Source organism: Rhinatrema bivittatum, chromosome 3 (assembly GCF_901001135.1).
Source record: "Rhinatrema bivittatum chromosome 3, aRhiBiv1.1, whole genome shotgun sequence".
Lineage (NCBI taxonomy): Eukaryota > Metazoa > Chordata > Amphibia > Gymnophiona > Rhinatrematidae > Rhinatrema > Rhinatrema bivittatum.
This window is the reverse complement of record NC_042617.1, coordinates 446495932-446512227: the sequence shown is the minus strand read 5'-3', so window position 1 is coordinate 446512227 and position 16296 is coordinate 446495932. Positions and strand designations below refer to the sequence as shown.

The following is a 16296-nucleotide window of genomic DNA, read 5'->3' as shown; positions in this document are numbered from 1 at the left end:
AGACAGCATACTTCCATCAGTAAGTGGAGGCAATCTGAATAGTCTTGAGACAGTGGGTTCCAACATAACAGCAGGGAGCGATGAAGTGGTCGCATGTGTGCCCTTGCCCATGGCAGTACTTCCAAGGTTGCCGCAATCAAATTGAGGACTTGAAGATAGCTCCACACAGACTTACTTGGGACATCAACTTCCTTATCCACATGGTCGGGAGGAAGAACTTGCCCTGCTTGGAGTCAAACTGGACTCCCAGATATTCCAAGGACTGGGAGCATTTGAGACAGCTTTTGTCCAGGTTTACGACCCAACTGAGTTCCTGAAGCAAGGAGGTCACCCTGTTGGTCACCCGGAGACTCTCTTTTATTGATTTTGCCTGGATCAACCAGTCGCCCAAGTACAGGTGCACCAGGATTTCCTTTTTTCCTCAATGCTGCTGCTATGACCACCATAATCTTGGAAAATGTTCTGGGGACAGTGGCCAGGCCAAAAGGGGGTGCCCTGAACTGGTAAAATAGTGATCCAGTATCACAAAGAGTAAGAAAAAATGTTCTTACTAGATTGGAATATGTAGGTAGGCTTCGGATAGGTCCAGGGAGGTTAAGAACTCTCCTGACTGTACGGCCATTATCATGGAGTGTAGGGTTCCATGTGGAAATGACTTGTAGATGTCAGTTGATGCTCTTGAGGTCCAGGTTGAGGCGAAAGGAACCTTCCTTCTTGGGTACGATGAAATAGATGGAATAATGCCCCATATTTTCTTGGGGCGCAGGTACTGGGATTATAGTCCTCATCCTGAGAAGCCTTAACAGAGTAGTCTCCATTGCCTGATTCTTGTGCTGGAGCGGCAATGAGATATCATGAATATGTCCTGAGGAGTGCTGCGAAATTCCAGCACATATCCTTCTTGTATGGCCTCTAGTACCCATTTGTCCGAAGTGATCTCCACCCAACGTTGGTAGAAGAGGGACAGTCAACCCCCTATTCTCCTCGTTCCGAGGGTGGTCAGTAAAACTTCATTGGGAGGTTCAGGAAGAACCTGACCCTCTCTTGGACTGCCGACTCCAAAACGACTGAGACCTCCCCCAAAGGACAGAGACCTCTGAAATGTCAAGTTTCTGTAGGGGCAAAAGTGTTGGGAGCCCCTGGATCGACCCCTCATGCGAGGAGCGTTGTAACTGCTTTCTCTCATCTTCTGGTAGCCGGGGATCTGGAGATTATCCTCATTTACTGGTCAGCTTTTCCAATTCACTTCCAAAAGAGGAGTGATCCTTTAAAGGGCATCTTTGTGAGATTTGCTTTGGTGGTTGCGTCTGCTGACCAGTTCCGCAGCCATAGTTGTCTTCTAGCCAATCCTCTGGCCAAGGTTTGAGCCTGTGTCAGCTAAAAAGGCGGCGGGTTCCATAATCACTTTAGAATTCACCCCAAAGTCATCCACCTCCCAAACTATCAAGGCACAACAAGAAGACCAGCGCATCCACTTTAGTGAAAAATCAAACGCGGCCGGATCCAGTGGGTATAGAGCTTATCATGTTCATCCACGTTTAAAACTTGCTTCTGGGGCATCCCATTCCAGGTCAACGAACTCCTGGATGGCTTCCAGTACTGGAAAGTAGCAAGAGGCTTTCTGTTTAAATCAGAATGGGATTCTTCTTTGGTTCCGTCAGAGTCCACCCCAGGAGTTCCCAGCATCTTCAGGATCTGGGAAACCAGGGCCAGCAATTCATCTCTATGGAAAAACCGCAACGTAGACTAATACAGTTCTAAACCAGGGGGGATTTTCCCATTTTCCAAGGAATCTGGACCCTCTTCTTCGTCCGTGCCATCCAGGTCCCTGGCAGGAATACCCTTGGTGTGTTGAGGCATGCCTCGAGGTCTGCTGATAGGACTGGAAGAGGGAGGGCTTACCAGCTGAGGTTCCGTCCGGACAGGGGCAAGTGAGGTAGCAGACTGCACTTGTATGAAGGCTTGAAAGAATTCCACCCAAGAGAAGGTGGCTGAATCCATGCCTAGCCCAAGAGGTACTGGAGTAGGTGCCGCCTAATTTCCCTCTCCCATGGATGACCTAGTCCCGGGGTTACTCAGATCCAGGGTACTTCCGGTTAAAGCTGTGGCTAACCCATCCTCTGAATGGGAGGAGCTGGGCTTAGCAAAGTCCGGGGAGGCCAACTCTCCCTGGGCTTCCTCACAGTCCTGACATAAGCAAGAATCCAGGTCAGACTATGCAGCCCCAATATGACAAGCAGCGCAGAGAGAAAGGCGCTTATGTTTCTTTGCTGCCAGAGCCACTGGCGATGGTAACTGCATGTTCTGACGGCTCGTGCTTAAAATTTAATGTGCACAGATTTCTGGCACCTATGCAGGCCGCAGCAAGGCGCATGCACAACCCATGCACCCGGCTTTACTTATATTCTACACCATCAAGTTGTGTGCCTATATACGTGCTCGACGTTATACGCACTGCGCCTACCGAAGCTCTATGGTGGACAATACAGGCACAAAATCATGTGGTATGCCAACCAAGTCTAAAGCAGAGCCTAGCCTACCAGGGGCCCACCCAACCCACTTGGAAGCCCACTTCCCCTTACCCCAACGGGATTGGGAACAACATTGCTACAGTGCGCGAGCAAGGAGACCAAAGGGAGTCTTACCAAAACCCCTCCATCTCTGAATCGGGAGGAAATCCTCTTTTTTTTTTTTTTACCTTACCTGGGATCAGCGCTTACTGGCTGAGTACAGAGACGGTCTCCGACTGCAGGGAGAGAGGGCTTTGGCCATCACCGCCACTCTTGGCTTCCTGCACCCGCTGCCTTTCAGCTGCTTCAGCAGCAAAGTCCATGCCAGGAACTGGCTACGGGACCAAGGCACACCTCTGAGGGATCTTGGAAATCACCTCAGAGGAGGGAGGGACCTTTATCACCGCAGGCGGGGGGGGGGGGGGGGGGGGGGCTCTATTTTTTCTCCATTTTAAAAGTTGAATTTCTTCTTCCAAAAGGTACAGTGATCCCATAGGTAAAGCATGTCCGCATCTGCTGGAGACAGAGAAATACCGAAGGGCTGAGGTCACTGCAGGGGTGGTATCTAGGGTTACATCAGCTTTGAAACCTGTCTCCATCTGCTGGCAGGGGAGCATAAACCCAGTGGTCCTGAGACCATCTGGCTTCATGCTAGGAAAACAAGAAATTATTTCCTGTGAGTTTGTTCTCTTCCTACACCCCCAAGTACTCAAGGACCTCCACTTAAAAGCACTAACTATGGAGCTACTCAGAGCAGGAAAGAAATACATATAAATGAAAGGGATACAAAGTTATAGGGGAGCCTTTTTCAAAGAACGGACTGCAGAGGACAAGACTACTGCCAGGGACACCAGCACCAAGAGACAAATTGCCTTTTTTAGCTTTCTGATTATCAAACACGCTGGTAAAGGCAGACAGCATTACTGGAGGGAGAATTACAGCAGATGTACCCTGATTTATTTAAAGGGCTACGGTACTTTCACATGTCAACAATGTTAAATCTTTAGACTCTTCTTTGCAGAATTTCTGACATGCAACACTGTGAGCTTGTTTCTACTCAGCTGCCTAGAAATTCTAAAAAGAAAAAAGTGCTATTCAGAAGGGGAAATTTTTCTTGCCTGTTAATTTCCTTTCTACACCAGACCAGACTATAACTAGTGGGTTGTTTCTCCCAGCAGATGGAAACAGACTATATTGTTTTCTCCCTGTGACATCACAGCCATTATTTAAGGGTGGTGCTAAGCAGCAGAAATCCAGCATCTCTTGACAAAGTTTGGATCAGACCCCCTTATTAATTATATAACCCCTTGAAAAACAGATGAAAAAGGTAAAACAGTGGAGTGCCTCAGGGATCTGTACTTGGATCGGTGCTATTTAATATATTTATAAATGATAGGGAAAGGGGTACAACAAGTGAGGTGATCAAATTTGTGGATGACACAAAATTATACAGAGTAGTTAAATCTCAAGAGGACTGTGATGAATTGCAGGAAGATCTTGCGAGGCTGGAAGATTGGGCTTCCGAATGGCAGATGAAATTTAACGTGGACAAGTGCAAAGTAATGCATATAGGAAAAAATAACCCTTGCAGTAGTTACACAATGTTAAGTTCTATCTTAGGAGTTACCACCCAGGAAAGAGAGCTAGGCGTCATAGTGGATAATACACTGAAATCGTTGGCCCAGTGTGCTGTGGCAATCAAAAAAGCAAACAGGATGTTAGGAATTATTAAGAAGAGAATGGAAAATAAAATGGAGGATGTCATAATGCCTCTGTATGCAGTTCTGGTTACCCCATCTCAAAAAGAATATAGCTGCACTGGAGAAAGTGCAGAGATGGGCGACCAAAATGTTAAGGGGCATGGAACAGCTGCCCTGTCAGGAAAGGCTAAAGAGGTTAGGGTTGTTCAGTTTGAAGAGACGAGTGAGGGGGGATATGATAGAAGTCTACAAAATCATGAAAGGACTTGAACAAGTTCACGTAAATCATGGACCAGGGGGCATTCCATGAAGTTAGCAAGTAGCTCATTTAAAACAAATTGAAGAAAATTCTTTTTTACTTAGCACAAGGTTAAGCTCTGGAATTCATTGCCAGAGGATGTGGTTACAGCAGTTAGTGTTACTGGGTTTAAAAAGGTTTGGATAAGTTTTTTAGAGGATAAATCCATAAACTGCCTTGATGGTAATTACCGTAATAAGCAATAGTAGCTTCTGATCTACCTAATATTTGGGTACTTGCCAGGTACTTGTGACTTGGATTGGCCATTGTTGGAAACAGAATACTGGGCTTGATGGACCCTTGATCTAACCCAGTATGGCATATCTTATGTTCTTATGAAGCCCAAAGAGAACAGGGAAGAACATGACGATGTGATGACATAACGTGACATGTCATCAGCAAGCCTGCATTTTAAGTTTCTGTAGAAAGGCAGTCTTGCTTCTCAGGCAGGTCCTGGACTGGTGTAGCAGGACTAACAATGTAAATTAACAGGTAAGAAAAATTTAGTCTTCCATTTCATTCAGCTACACCAGTCTAGGCCATAAATAGTGGGAAGTACCAAAACTTTTCCACTGTGGGCAGGAGGAAGTGAAAGCCACCTGGAGAACCAAGGCCTCATAGCCAACTCCTCCTTCATTAAAACATCCAGGCAATAGTGCTGCACGGAAATATACAGTGAGAACCAAGTAGCTGTTCTACAAATGTCCACCAGCGAAATAGCATGAACTTCTGCCCAAGACACCAACAGTGCCCTTGCAGTATGCCCGTGTTAACTCCAAGGCCTTCTTGCCTTTTAGCACATAAACTGATACAATAGCCTCTCCTTGCAGGGTGCTCCAAATAGGACAAACAGTTTGTTTGACTTGTGGAAAACATTGGTCACCTCCAAACAGCAGATAATCCTTCTTACATCGAAACATCTGAGTGAACAATACTCCACCCTGCATTCCTCTCAGGAGAAGGCCAGGACAGCCACCGTCTAAATTAACTTTTGGAAGCAAGGATGGTACCAGGTGAAAGACCATGGTATCGGTCTTAATAACCAAAAATGTATCCAGAGACTTGAAGCTCCAAAATCCACCTCATGGAACAAATCACCACCAGAAAAACTGCTTTTAGAGACAGATCTTTTAGGGAGATCTCACTTAGTGGCTCGAAGGGAGGCCCTATCAGGGCCCTCAGAACCAGGCTGAAGTCCCACTTAGCAACAATGGAGCAAAAGAGGGGACAATCTTTTCATCCCCTACAGAAAGCAAGAAACATCTAGGTGAGTGGCAATAGCACCCCCCCACAAGATGACCTCAGTAGCATGAAACAACTATTACCTACACCCTCAAAGAACTCAGTCAGGACCGTTATCTAGCCCTCCCTGAAGGAAGGCCAAATGCATGGAACTGTGGCCCCGTCAGGGGACTTCCAGAATCTCTCAAACAAATGTCACACTCGAATGTAGGCCTACAAAGCGGACCATTTTCGTGCTTTCAACAGAGTTGAAGTTACAGAAGGGAAATAACTCTTCCTGTGGCGTAGTTGCTGCTCAAGAGCCAAAACTGTAACACAAAATGGAACCAGGTCATCCATTATTACTGGACCCTGGACTAGCATCCCCGTCAAAATCGGAAGATTACTGGCCTGTCCACCTGTAGTCACATGAGGTCCATGTACCAGGGTCTGCATGGTCAGTCCTGCGCCACCAATATTACCCAATTGGCTTCTGCTGAAGGACCCTGCCTATGAGAACCAATGGAGGAAAAACATAGAACAGTTCCCCATCTGGCCAGAGCTGCACCAAGGTGTTGATTCCCATTGACTTCTGTTTGCACCACCTACTGGGTCACCAAGTCCATCTTTGGTTGACCCCACCAATGAAAGATTAAACGGAAGGCCTCTGGAATCAGCTCTCATTCCTCGGGATCTAACCAAGTGCGACTGAGGAAATCCGCTTACATATTCCTGTCCTGCAATATATGAGCCGCTGCCCAAGAGAACAGGAGAGATGTCTCTGCTGAGACTCCTTGGCTTCTAGTGCCCCCCTGGTGATTCACATATGCCACAGCCATTACGTTGTCGAAGAGAACTCAGACCACTTGCCCTCAAACTACCGGGAGGAAATGTAATAGTGCCAACCGAATAGCCCTGGTCTCCAGTCGGTTGATGGACCACAAAGCTTCCTCCTGACTTCAGCAACCTTGCAACATCTGAGTCTAGCAATTAGCCCCTCAATCTGAAAGACTTGCATTTGTTGTCACTCAGCACCCAGGATGGGGATACAAGGCTGACCCCCTTCACCAGATGCACCAACTGAATCCACCATCAGAGTGACTCATGAACTGGAGACAGAGGAAGGCACACCCCTTGGTCTTGAGGCTGCGGGGACCACTTGAACAGGAGGGACACTTGAAGCAGGTGGATGTGAGGTCTAGCCTATGGTACCAAATCCAGAGCTTCCGCCATTAGCCCCAGCACTAGTAGATAATCCCAAGCTGAGGAACCTGTAAGCATCAGCAAGCTCTGAACTTGCTGAACCATCTTGGCCACTCTTTCATCCATAAGGAAGGTCTGTCCACTCCCAAATACTCCAGGGACTATGAAGACTGAAGTTTGCTTTTTGGTAAAATTGATAACTCAGCCCAAGCCTTCTAATACCTGAACCACTCAACATGAAACCTGCACTGCTTCCTGATGAGATGCTGCCCATATCAACCAGTTGTCCACATACAGGTGAACCACGATGTCCTCACGCCTAAGTGCTGCAGCCACCATGACCATTATCTTGGTGAATACCCTTGGCACCATGGCCAGGCTGAACAGCAGCACTTGGAACTGAAAATGTTCTTGCAGCACACAAAACCACAGGTAATTTGTCTTGTTCTTGAATGGGAATGTGTAGAAAAGCCTCTGACAGGTTGAGTAGGCACAGAAACTCCCCCTGCCGGACTGCGGCTAGGACCGAATGCAGAGTTTCCATGCGAAAATGGGTGACATGCAAACAACGGTTCACCCCTTGAGATCCAGAATGGGTCAAAAGGCCTCGCCCTCTCTGGTACCACATAGTAAATAGAATAGCGACCCCGTCCAAGCCCTAGAAGAGACACTGGTACCACTGCCCAGAAAAACTGAACCTTGAGCAAGGTATCTCTGACAGTCTGCTGCTTGGCAGTAGCTGAATACAGGGAAATCATGAACGCTTCTCAAATGGGCTGATGCAGATCCAGCATGGATCCAGAGTGAATGATCTCCAGCACCTGCTGATCTGACATTATGTGCGAGTCCACTTCCTGTACAAATCCTGCAGTCTGCCTCCTACAGGAGTAAGCAGTGAGCAGACCCCCAGAGAGGAGATGCCAGTTCCTGGAAGTGGAACTGGCATCTCCTCTCTGCTTTCAGGTGTCACAAAAAGACTGTCCCTGCCCTCTCAAAGCCTGAAAGGGAGATACCACCAAAGAAGTAGCTCCTGAAAATTGTCTTCCTGGCCAGTAACGCCAGAAAGCCTGGGACTACCCTTGACCCTGTCCAGCTCTATAGAAAACCCGACGCCATCCTCTGGAAGTCATTGGGGTCTCCCAGATTTTTCACCAACTGATCCAGTTCCTTGCCAAACAGCAACTGACCCTTAAAAGGCAGCTTGCTTAGGTGGGTTTTGGACCACAAATTAGCTGCCCAATTATGCGACCACAAGAGACGACACACTGCTACAGAACGCGCAGAGCACCAGAACAGATCATAAAGGGTGTTCACGAAAAAGGTTGCGGCTGACTCCATTCTGGCCACATTCTCACTTTTTGGAAGCTGCTTTATTCAATGGAGTGCCCGCACCATGAGAACTGCGCAAACGGAAACCTAGATGGCCGTAGCAGAAGAAACAAGCAAGCTCCGCAAGGGGGGGGGGGGGCTCTGTTTTACAATCCTGTGGATCTCACAGCAACACCCCCCTTCCACCAGGATCGTGGTACAGTGAGGGAGTATGTGGTACGCTGTAACCAGTGAGTCCACTGCTGGAACCTAAAAAAACTTCTGCAGCTTTTTTTGTGGCAGAGGATACAACCTCTGTAGGAGCTTCACACCATGCAGGGATGCCTCAGGGGGCTCCCACTCCACCAAAAGCATCTCTTTTATCTCAGAATGCAATGCAAAGCAAAGCAGTGAAGGATTTTCTCTTCCTCTTTATAATTGGATCCCAACGTAGAGCTATTTGCGACTGCGAATCCTCCAGATGAAGGCAGGAGAGGACTTGTTCAATGAGGAAAATGATTTCCTCCTTGTGAAAGAAACGGCAGACAATCATCCTTTGGTCCTAGGGGAATTTCCCCTCCCTCCAGAGGCACCAAGCCGTCAGGATCCTCCCACAAGGGTCATGGTACAGTCACTGTACCAGTACCTCTTAACTGATACCCGAGGAGACAGGACAGATGGAAACACTGCCAGGGCCTTATCCTCCATCCTTGGCTGGGGGTCCCCTGGGGGCCCTAAGACACAAAACACCTAGTGAAAAAAGTTGGAAGAAAATTCCCCACGTGCACCCTGAACCAGTGCCAATGCCGACTCAGCTACAGAAATAGCCGGTAGAAGGGTCAGAAGTGCATTGGACACCCCCCCCCCCCCCCAGCGCAGGAAAGTTGTCCAATATGGCCACCAAGGCTGAAGGACCTACCACAGACTGCGTGTCTAGGCCTTCAAAATGTGGCAGAGATAGCTGATCGATGTGTGGTGGAAAGGAAGGGGCCAAGCCTGCAAACGTACACAGCTCCCAGCAGCTCCCCAGTCTGGACGCATGCTAGGTACATCTGGCCCTTCTCTTATGCCGCCTGAGCACCCTGCAGGCTTCACACTGCCACATGCACTGGGTCAAACGAGCGTTCCTGCACATCCCCAAGTGATAAAGTCTCCTCCTGTTTCAGCAAAGAACAAAAGGGAGGGTGAAGGGGGGAGACCAAAGAGGAGAAAGGGACTGAGGGTCCAAGAAGAACTTCCTGTCAGATTTAGCATTTCTTTTCTTTTTTAAAATGAGCCTCACTCTCCCGTCAGACTCTACCAGAACCCAATGGGAATGGGAGTGGCTGTGTGGGCTCGTACTGCTAGTCTGAACCAGAGGTCTGGCCTGGAGTCCGATCACCAATCCACCAATGAGCTGTACACCTCCCCATCCTACCATCTACTGGAGGCAGAAAATACTGGATTCCTGCTGCCTGACACCACTCCTAAGTAGTGGCTGTGATGTCACAGGGAGAAAACAGTGTATCTGCTTCCTTCTGCTGGTAGGGGGAAACAACCCACAAGTTATGGCCTGGTCAAGTGTAGCTGGGCAAAATGGAAATGTTTTACCACCATTGCTCAGAGTTGCACATCTGTAATCTGTGTGACTGCAGCCACCCAAGCCTAACGTTGACGAGTAGTTCAATTCCACTCAGTATATAATGGGGAAGAGTTTTTAAAGGCATGTCCTTACTGTCCTAGTCAGACATACAGTAAACGCTTTGTATTGGATTCCAAAGGATGTCAGCACGCTGTACCTAGAATCAAAAGCAGCTCCTGTGCACGACCCAGGGCGAAAACCGGAATGAGCCCCCTCCCTCCCCTATTGACAATATCATGCACGGTGTTACAGAAACGGGCCTCCCGCTCTTCACGTTTCTCATGGATATGAGTTCCATAGGTAGACTCCTGCACAGAGAAAAAAAAAAACATATACAAGGCTATTAAGCAAAGGAACAGCTTATAGGCAAAATCTGCCTAAGCTCTCTTTCAGTGTGTACTTAAGGAAAAAATGGTAGTGTGCTCCATCATTCCCACCTGCTACAGCCTAGGCTGTACTCCACCATTCCCATCCACTATGGCCTGGGCCAAAAATACAGGAAGAGACACTGACACCATGAAATCCAGGGGCTATATGATGTTGTCCACCCAAAGCCCCACCTACGTTACCTTACAATAGTCATACTTTGATAATGTCTATGGTTATGGGCAGCAAAACTTTTATTATATGCATTACTGAGACCTTTATTTCCATCCCCTTTAAGCAGAAGTGTTTCTTAGAAATTAAAATTTGGTCTAGGATAAGACAGGAAAATTGGTCCTTACCTGCTAATTTTCATTCCTGTAGTACCACGGATCAGTCCAGACAGTGGGTTGAGCCTCCTGTCCAGCAGATGGAGACAGAGAAAAACTGAAAGGGTATCCTATATCAGGACAGAGCCCCCCCTGTGACCCTTCAGTATAAACATTATCAAAGCAGAGAACTATAAAGATAACTGTATTAAGATCAAGCAAGCAACAAGTAACTGAAAATTTGAACAAACCAGCTGAATAACTTAAAACTCGGTAAATAACCGCTCTTACCTCTATATCTATCGAATAGATACTTCCGGTGCCTTAAATGTCCGATAGGAAGTAACTCTATGCAAAATGCTGTGAATAAATACCAAAACTTCGAGCATATGAATCAGAAATAAATGCAGACAGGGCGGGAGTCTGGAATGATCCGTGGTACTACAGGAACGAAAACTAGCAGGTAAGAACCAAATTTCTTTTCCCTGTACGTACCTGGATCAGTCCAGACAGTGGGATGTAACAAAGCTTCCTTAAGTAGGGTGGACAGAGATAGTCCCACTCGAAGTACATGCCTTCCGAAGGAGCCAAACACTGGCAACTGGACATCGAGACGATAGTGGCGAGCAAAAGTATGCAGCGATTTCCAGGTAGCTACTCTGCATATCTCTTGTGGTGAAACCAACTGACTCTCTGCCCAAGAGGTAGCCTGCGAATGCAAAGAATGGGCCTTCAAGCCCTCCGGAACCAGCCGGCCCCAACAGATATACGCCGACGCAATCGCCTCCTTTAGTCACCTAGCAATAGTAGCTTTAGAAGCCTTATTCCCCTTATTGGGTCCGCTCCACAAGACAAAGAGATGATCGGAAACATGGAAGTCGTTCGTGACCTGTAAATACTGCAGTAGTACTCTCTTGACATCCAGCTTCCGGAGTTCTCCCCCTCGGCAAGTTGACAATATCATTTGAAGAGAAAGTCGGAAGCTCCACGGACTGATTCATGTGGAAGGAGGAAACAACCTTTGGCAAAAAGGAGGGGATAGTCTTAAGGGAAAGCCCTGAATCAGAAAACCGAAGGAAGGGTTCCCTATAGGACAAAGCTTGAAGCTCGGACACTCTCCTGGCTGAACAAACAGAGATAAGGAATACTGTCTTAAGGGTCAGGTCCTTGAGAGTAGCCCACCGAAGAGGCTTGAAGGGCGCCTCACAGAGAACTCGAAGCACCAAGTTGAGACTCCACGACGGACAAGTAGCCCGGACGGGCGGGTTCAGGTGCTTAGCCCCTTTGAGAAAACGAATGACATCCGAATGGGCCGCCACCACGTAACCATCGAGTTTCCCCAGGAGGGAACCAAGGGTCAAAACCTGCACCCACAAGGAACTGAAGGATAAGCCTTTCGAGAGGCCATTCTGAAGAAAAGAGAGAACTTGAGACACCGAGGCCTTGCGTGCCGAAACACCCGCCTCAGAATACACATTCTCAAACACTCTCCAGACCCGGATATAAGCAAGAGAGATAGAAGTTTTACGTGCCCGTAACAGTGTGGATATAACTTGCTCCTTATAACCTTTCTTCCTCAATCGCCGCTGTTCAAAAGCCAGGCTGCTAGACAAAAGTGATCCGCCTGATCGAAAAATACAGGACCCTGGCACAGTAGGCGCAGGAGATGACAGAGACACAGAGGACCATCCATCGGCAGGTTTACGAGATCAGCGAACCATGGCCTCCGTGGCCACTCCAGAGCTATGAGAATAACTGGACCCCTGTGAAGTTCTATCCTTCGGAGCACCTTGCCCACTAGAGGCCAAGGTGGGAACACGTAGAAGAGAATGTCGGGGGGCCAGGGGAGGACCAGGGAATCCACGTCCTCCCATCTATGGCTGAAGAACCTGGGGGCTTTTGCATTTCCCAGGGTGGCCATCAGATCCAAGTGGGGAGCACAGTGACCTCATCCGGGGAATTAACTGGACTTAAATTCGACGGTAAATCGAAAAAAAACAGGCTCCCCTCTCCCCTGAAGTCCCGTTTCCTCCAGCAGAGCTCAAAATGTCCGCCTTTCCCGCGGCTTTTTGTGTGGGAAGTGGCTTAGCGGCGCGCTTGACTGCCCGACCCCGGACCTCGCTGCCGGCGCAGAGGTATCCTCACCGCCGGGCAAACATGAAGAACAAAGACCCTCGCAGGAGAGCCACGAAGCAGGCTCCCCCGCAGGCCAAACAACCCGCTGAACGCGACATGAGGAGAGCTGCAAAGAAATAAGGCTGCTGCAACTGGCTGTAATCGCAAGTGGGAACAGCAGAGCGAACCCAGCTACGCTGCGTTTCAATTTTTTTTTTTTTTGTTCAGTGCAGAGCCAAAAAAAGCGGGTAAGCAGTGCTGCCAAAGCTAGTCCAGGCTTTCTGTCCGAAGTAAAAGCAGAGGTATTACTCTTCCCTGCAGTGGAACTCGAGGTATTAAAATTCTCAAGGGTCCAAGTAGCCAAGGGGGGAGTGACTGGACCACCAATTGCACCCCAGTCAAGCAGTAGGTCATCGGGTAAGGAGTCCTAGGCTGAATGATCGAAGGGCAAGCCCCCCTAGGATCCTGTAAGAGTGAGGAAACAGAGCTGTGTCCCAGAGGGAACAGGTTTTGAACTATGCCCAGTCAGTTAACTTTTACTCTTTTTTTTTTTTTTTTTTTTTAATTTGCGACACCGACCCCTGGGAGGAAGGCTCAAACCAGAATCCAAACAAAAAAGAAAAAATTACTTAACCCAAACTGCAGGTTTAAGCATCAGTCACCTAACACTGCTGGAGACAGAGAAATACTGAGGAACTGCAGGTGGCATCAGGGTATATAAAGCAGTGTCAGTTACTTTCTCTGTCTCCGCCTGATGGCACGGATGAATAAACCTAGGAGTCTGGACTGATCCGGTACGTACAGGGAAAGATAATACTTGCTTGATCCTTAAAAGATATGAAGAGAAAAATCTCCCAGATGGAAGAAAATTAAGAGAGAGGGAACCACAGGTTCAACTGTTTGGATCTGCTGGAGACAGAAATACAGGGGGGGCTCTGTCCTGATATAGGATACCCTTTCAGTTTTTCTCTGTCTCCAACTGCTGGACAGGAGGCTCAACCCACTGTCTGGACTGATCCGGGTACGTACAGGGAAAGACATTTAGTTATCTTCTAACTCTGACCAACTTATGCAGTCAGAACTTTCAGAATTAAATTGGTTAGGCTTGAAAGAATATCCAGGATTCATAAAGTCCATAGGCCCTGGATTTGTGAGCAGGCACCCATTTATGCCTGTGCCCAGGGCAGCAAACATTTAGGGGCAGCAGGCCGGCTAAGATTGCTGCCTTCCAATTCTGCTGAATATCAGCCCTCTGCTACCCTGTAACAGCTCTTTGTGGGTGGGAGCACTAAAAGTGCCTAGGGGGTGGCAAATCCTAAAGCCATCCCTGCATAGGCCTGCTATAGAGATGGTGGTTCCAGAAATGCTTCTTCCTCTCTGCAGTACAGGCTCTCCTCCCTTCTGCATGTCAGAAGCACCGCTGCCTCAAGCCCTGAGCTCCCCCAGCAGGTTTAGGTTAAAAGTCTTTGTGCCCTGTAAATAGCCTTTGCTAATTCACCCCCTGGACCCACCAATTTCTTTATACAAACAATACAGCAGCGTCTTACATCTGGAATATTCATATTCTCAAAAGCAAATATGAAAAAACTTTTTTTTTTGGCTGGAGAAACAGTAGTGCCAGATACTTTTCAGGAAATCAGCTAGGGCTTTCTACCCAGGTCATTTTGCTGTTAGTCAAGGCAGATGTAACTGCCTGGTGGTTAGAGCAGTGGGCTATGAACCAGGAGACCAGGGTTCGAGTCCCACTGTCGCTCCTTGTGACATTGGGCAAGTCACTTTACCATCCGTTGCCTCAGGTACAAACTTTCAGGCCGATTCAGTAAAAACGCGGGAGAGCAGACGAACGCCCGCTCTCCCGGCGCGCGCACCGGCCACTCGCCGGTGAGCGCGATACAGTATTCAAATGAGGTGGTGCAGTAGAATCGGGCAAAAGGAGGCGCTAGGGACACTAGCGCGTTCCTAGCGCCTCCTTTTAGCCCGGAGCGGCGGCTGTCAGTGGGTTTGACAGCCGACGCTCAATTTTGCCAGCGTCTGTTCTCGAGCCCACTGACAGCCACGGGCTCGGAAACCGGCAAAATTGAGCGGCCGGTTTTCGGCCCGACAGCCGCTGGCCGAATTCAAAATTTATTTATTTATTTTTAACTTTTTTTTACTCTTCAGGACCTCCGACTTAATATCGCCATGATATTAAGTTGGAGGGTGCACAGAAAAGCAGTTTTTACTGCTTTTCTGTGCACTTTCCCGTTGCCGGAAGAAATTAGCGCTGACCTTTGGGTCGGCGCTAATTTCTGAAAGTAAAATGTGCGGCTTGGCTGCACATTTTACTTTCTGTATCCCGCGCGCATACCTAATAGGGCCATCAACATGCATTTGCATGTTGATGGCCCTATTAGGTGCCGCGGGTTGGGCACGCGTTTTCCTCCCCTTACTGAATAAGGGGTAAGGGAAAACACGCATCCAAGAGCAGGCTAACAGTGCGCTCCGTTGGAGCGCACTGTACTGTATCGGCCTGTTAGATTGTAAACCCTCTGGGGATAGGGAAATACCTACAGTATCTGAATGTAATCCACTTTGAAGTGCTGAAAAAAGTGCAAAAAGTGGAATATAAATCTAAAAATAAAAAAAATAAAATACTAGGTGAGTTACAGAGAGCAGTATAAATGCTGGCAACACTCACAATGATGAGAATATCGGGCTTAATGTTTGGAATCTCTGCCGCCATCAAATGTCTGTCTTCCTGCCTCGAAAAGTCTCCGGTGTATAAAATCTGTCACACAAAAGAAAAGGTAGAGGTACTAAAGGAGACTGCACACAAGGATCAGCAGAAAGATTTGCACAACACAGAATGCAGCCTGACAGCTCATCAGCTGCAAGGCCTACAGAGAGCAACAAGCAGCTGGAACTCAGGCAACAAAAGTTGCAGGGAGAGGGGAGGCACAGAAAGCATTTTTGTTCTGGCAATTAAGATTTACAAACATGGAGAAGAGTTGTTAAATTGATTTGTGGGGAGGGGTTTCAAAGTCTGCAAACACTTTTACCCACAGTCTTTAAGAAAATAAGAAACTGCCATACTGTGTCAGACCAAAGGTCCTTCAAGCCCAGCATCCTGTTTCCAACAGTGGCCAATCCAGGCTACAAGTACCTGACAAGTACCCAAAAACTAAGTATATCTCACACTACTGATGCTAATAATAGCAGTGGCTATTTTCTAAGTAAACTTGATTAATAGGAGGTAATGGACTTCTCCTCTAAGAACTTATCCAAACCTTTTTTAAACCCAGCTACACTAACTGCACTAACCACATCCCCTGGCAACAAATTCCAGAGTTTAATTTTGCGTCGAGTAAAAAAGAATTTTCTCTAATTAGTTTTAAATGTGCTACATGCCAACTTCATGGAGTGCCCCCTAGTCCTTCTATTATCTGAAAGAGTAAATAACCGATTCACATTTACCCGTTCTAGACCTCTCATGACCTTAAAGACTTCTATCATATCCCTCCTCAGCTGTCTCTTCTCTAAGCTTAACAGCCCTAACCTCTTTAGTCTTTCCTCATAGGGGAGTAGTTCCATCCCCCTTTATCAGCAATTCTAAAAAAGGAAAGTACATGCATACCTTTCCTTTGAAAAT

At 47.7% G+C, this 16296-nt stretch overlaps 1 protein-coding gene across 1 annotated transcript in view; it reads right to left on the bottom strand.

The window, feature by feature from the left end:
• Positions 1-16296, bottom strand: part of CPSF3 (cleavage and polyadenylation specific factor 3) — a 91940-nt gene that overhangs the window by 48799 nt on the left and 26845 nt on the right. The window contains exons 6-7 of the mRNA XM_029595839.1: positions 15346-15435; positions 10019-10169 (exon numbers count right to left, since the gene is read on the bottom strand). Of these exons, the coding sequence (XP_029451699.1) occupies positions 10019-10169; positions 15346-15435 (241 nt within the window). The remainder of the gene's footprint in view (positions 1-10018; positions 10170-15345; positions 15436-16296) is intronic.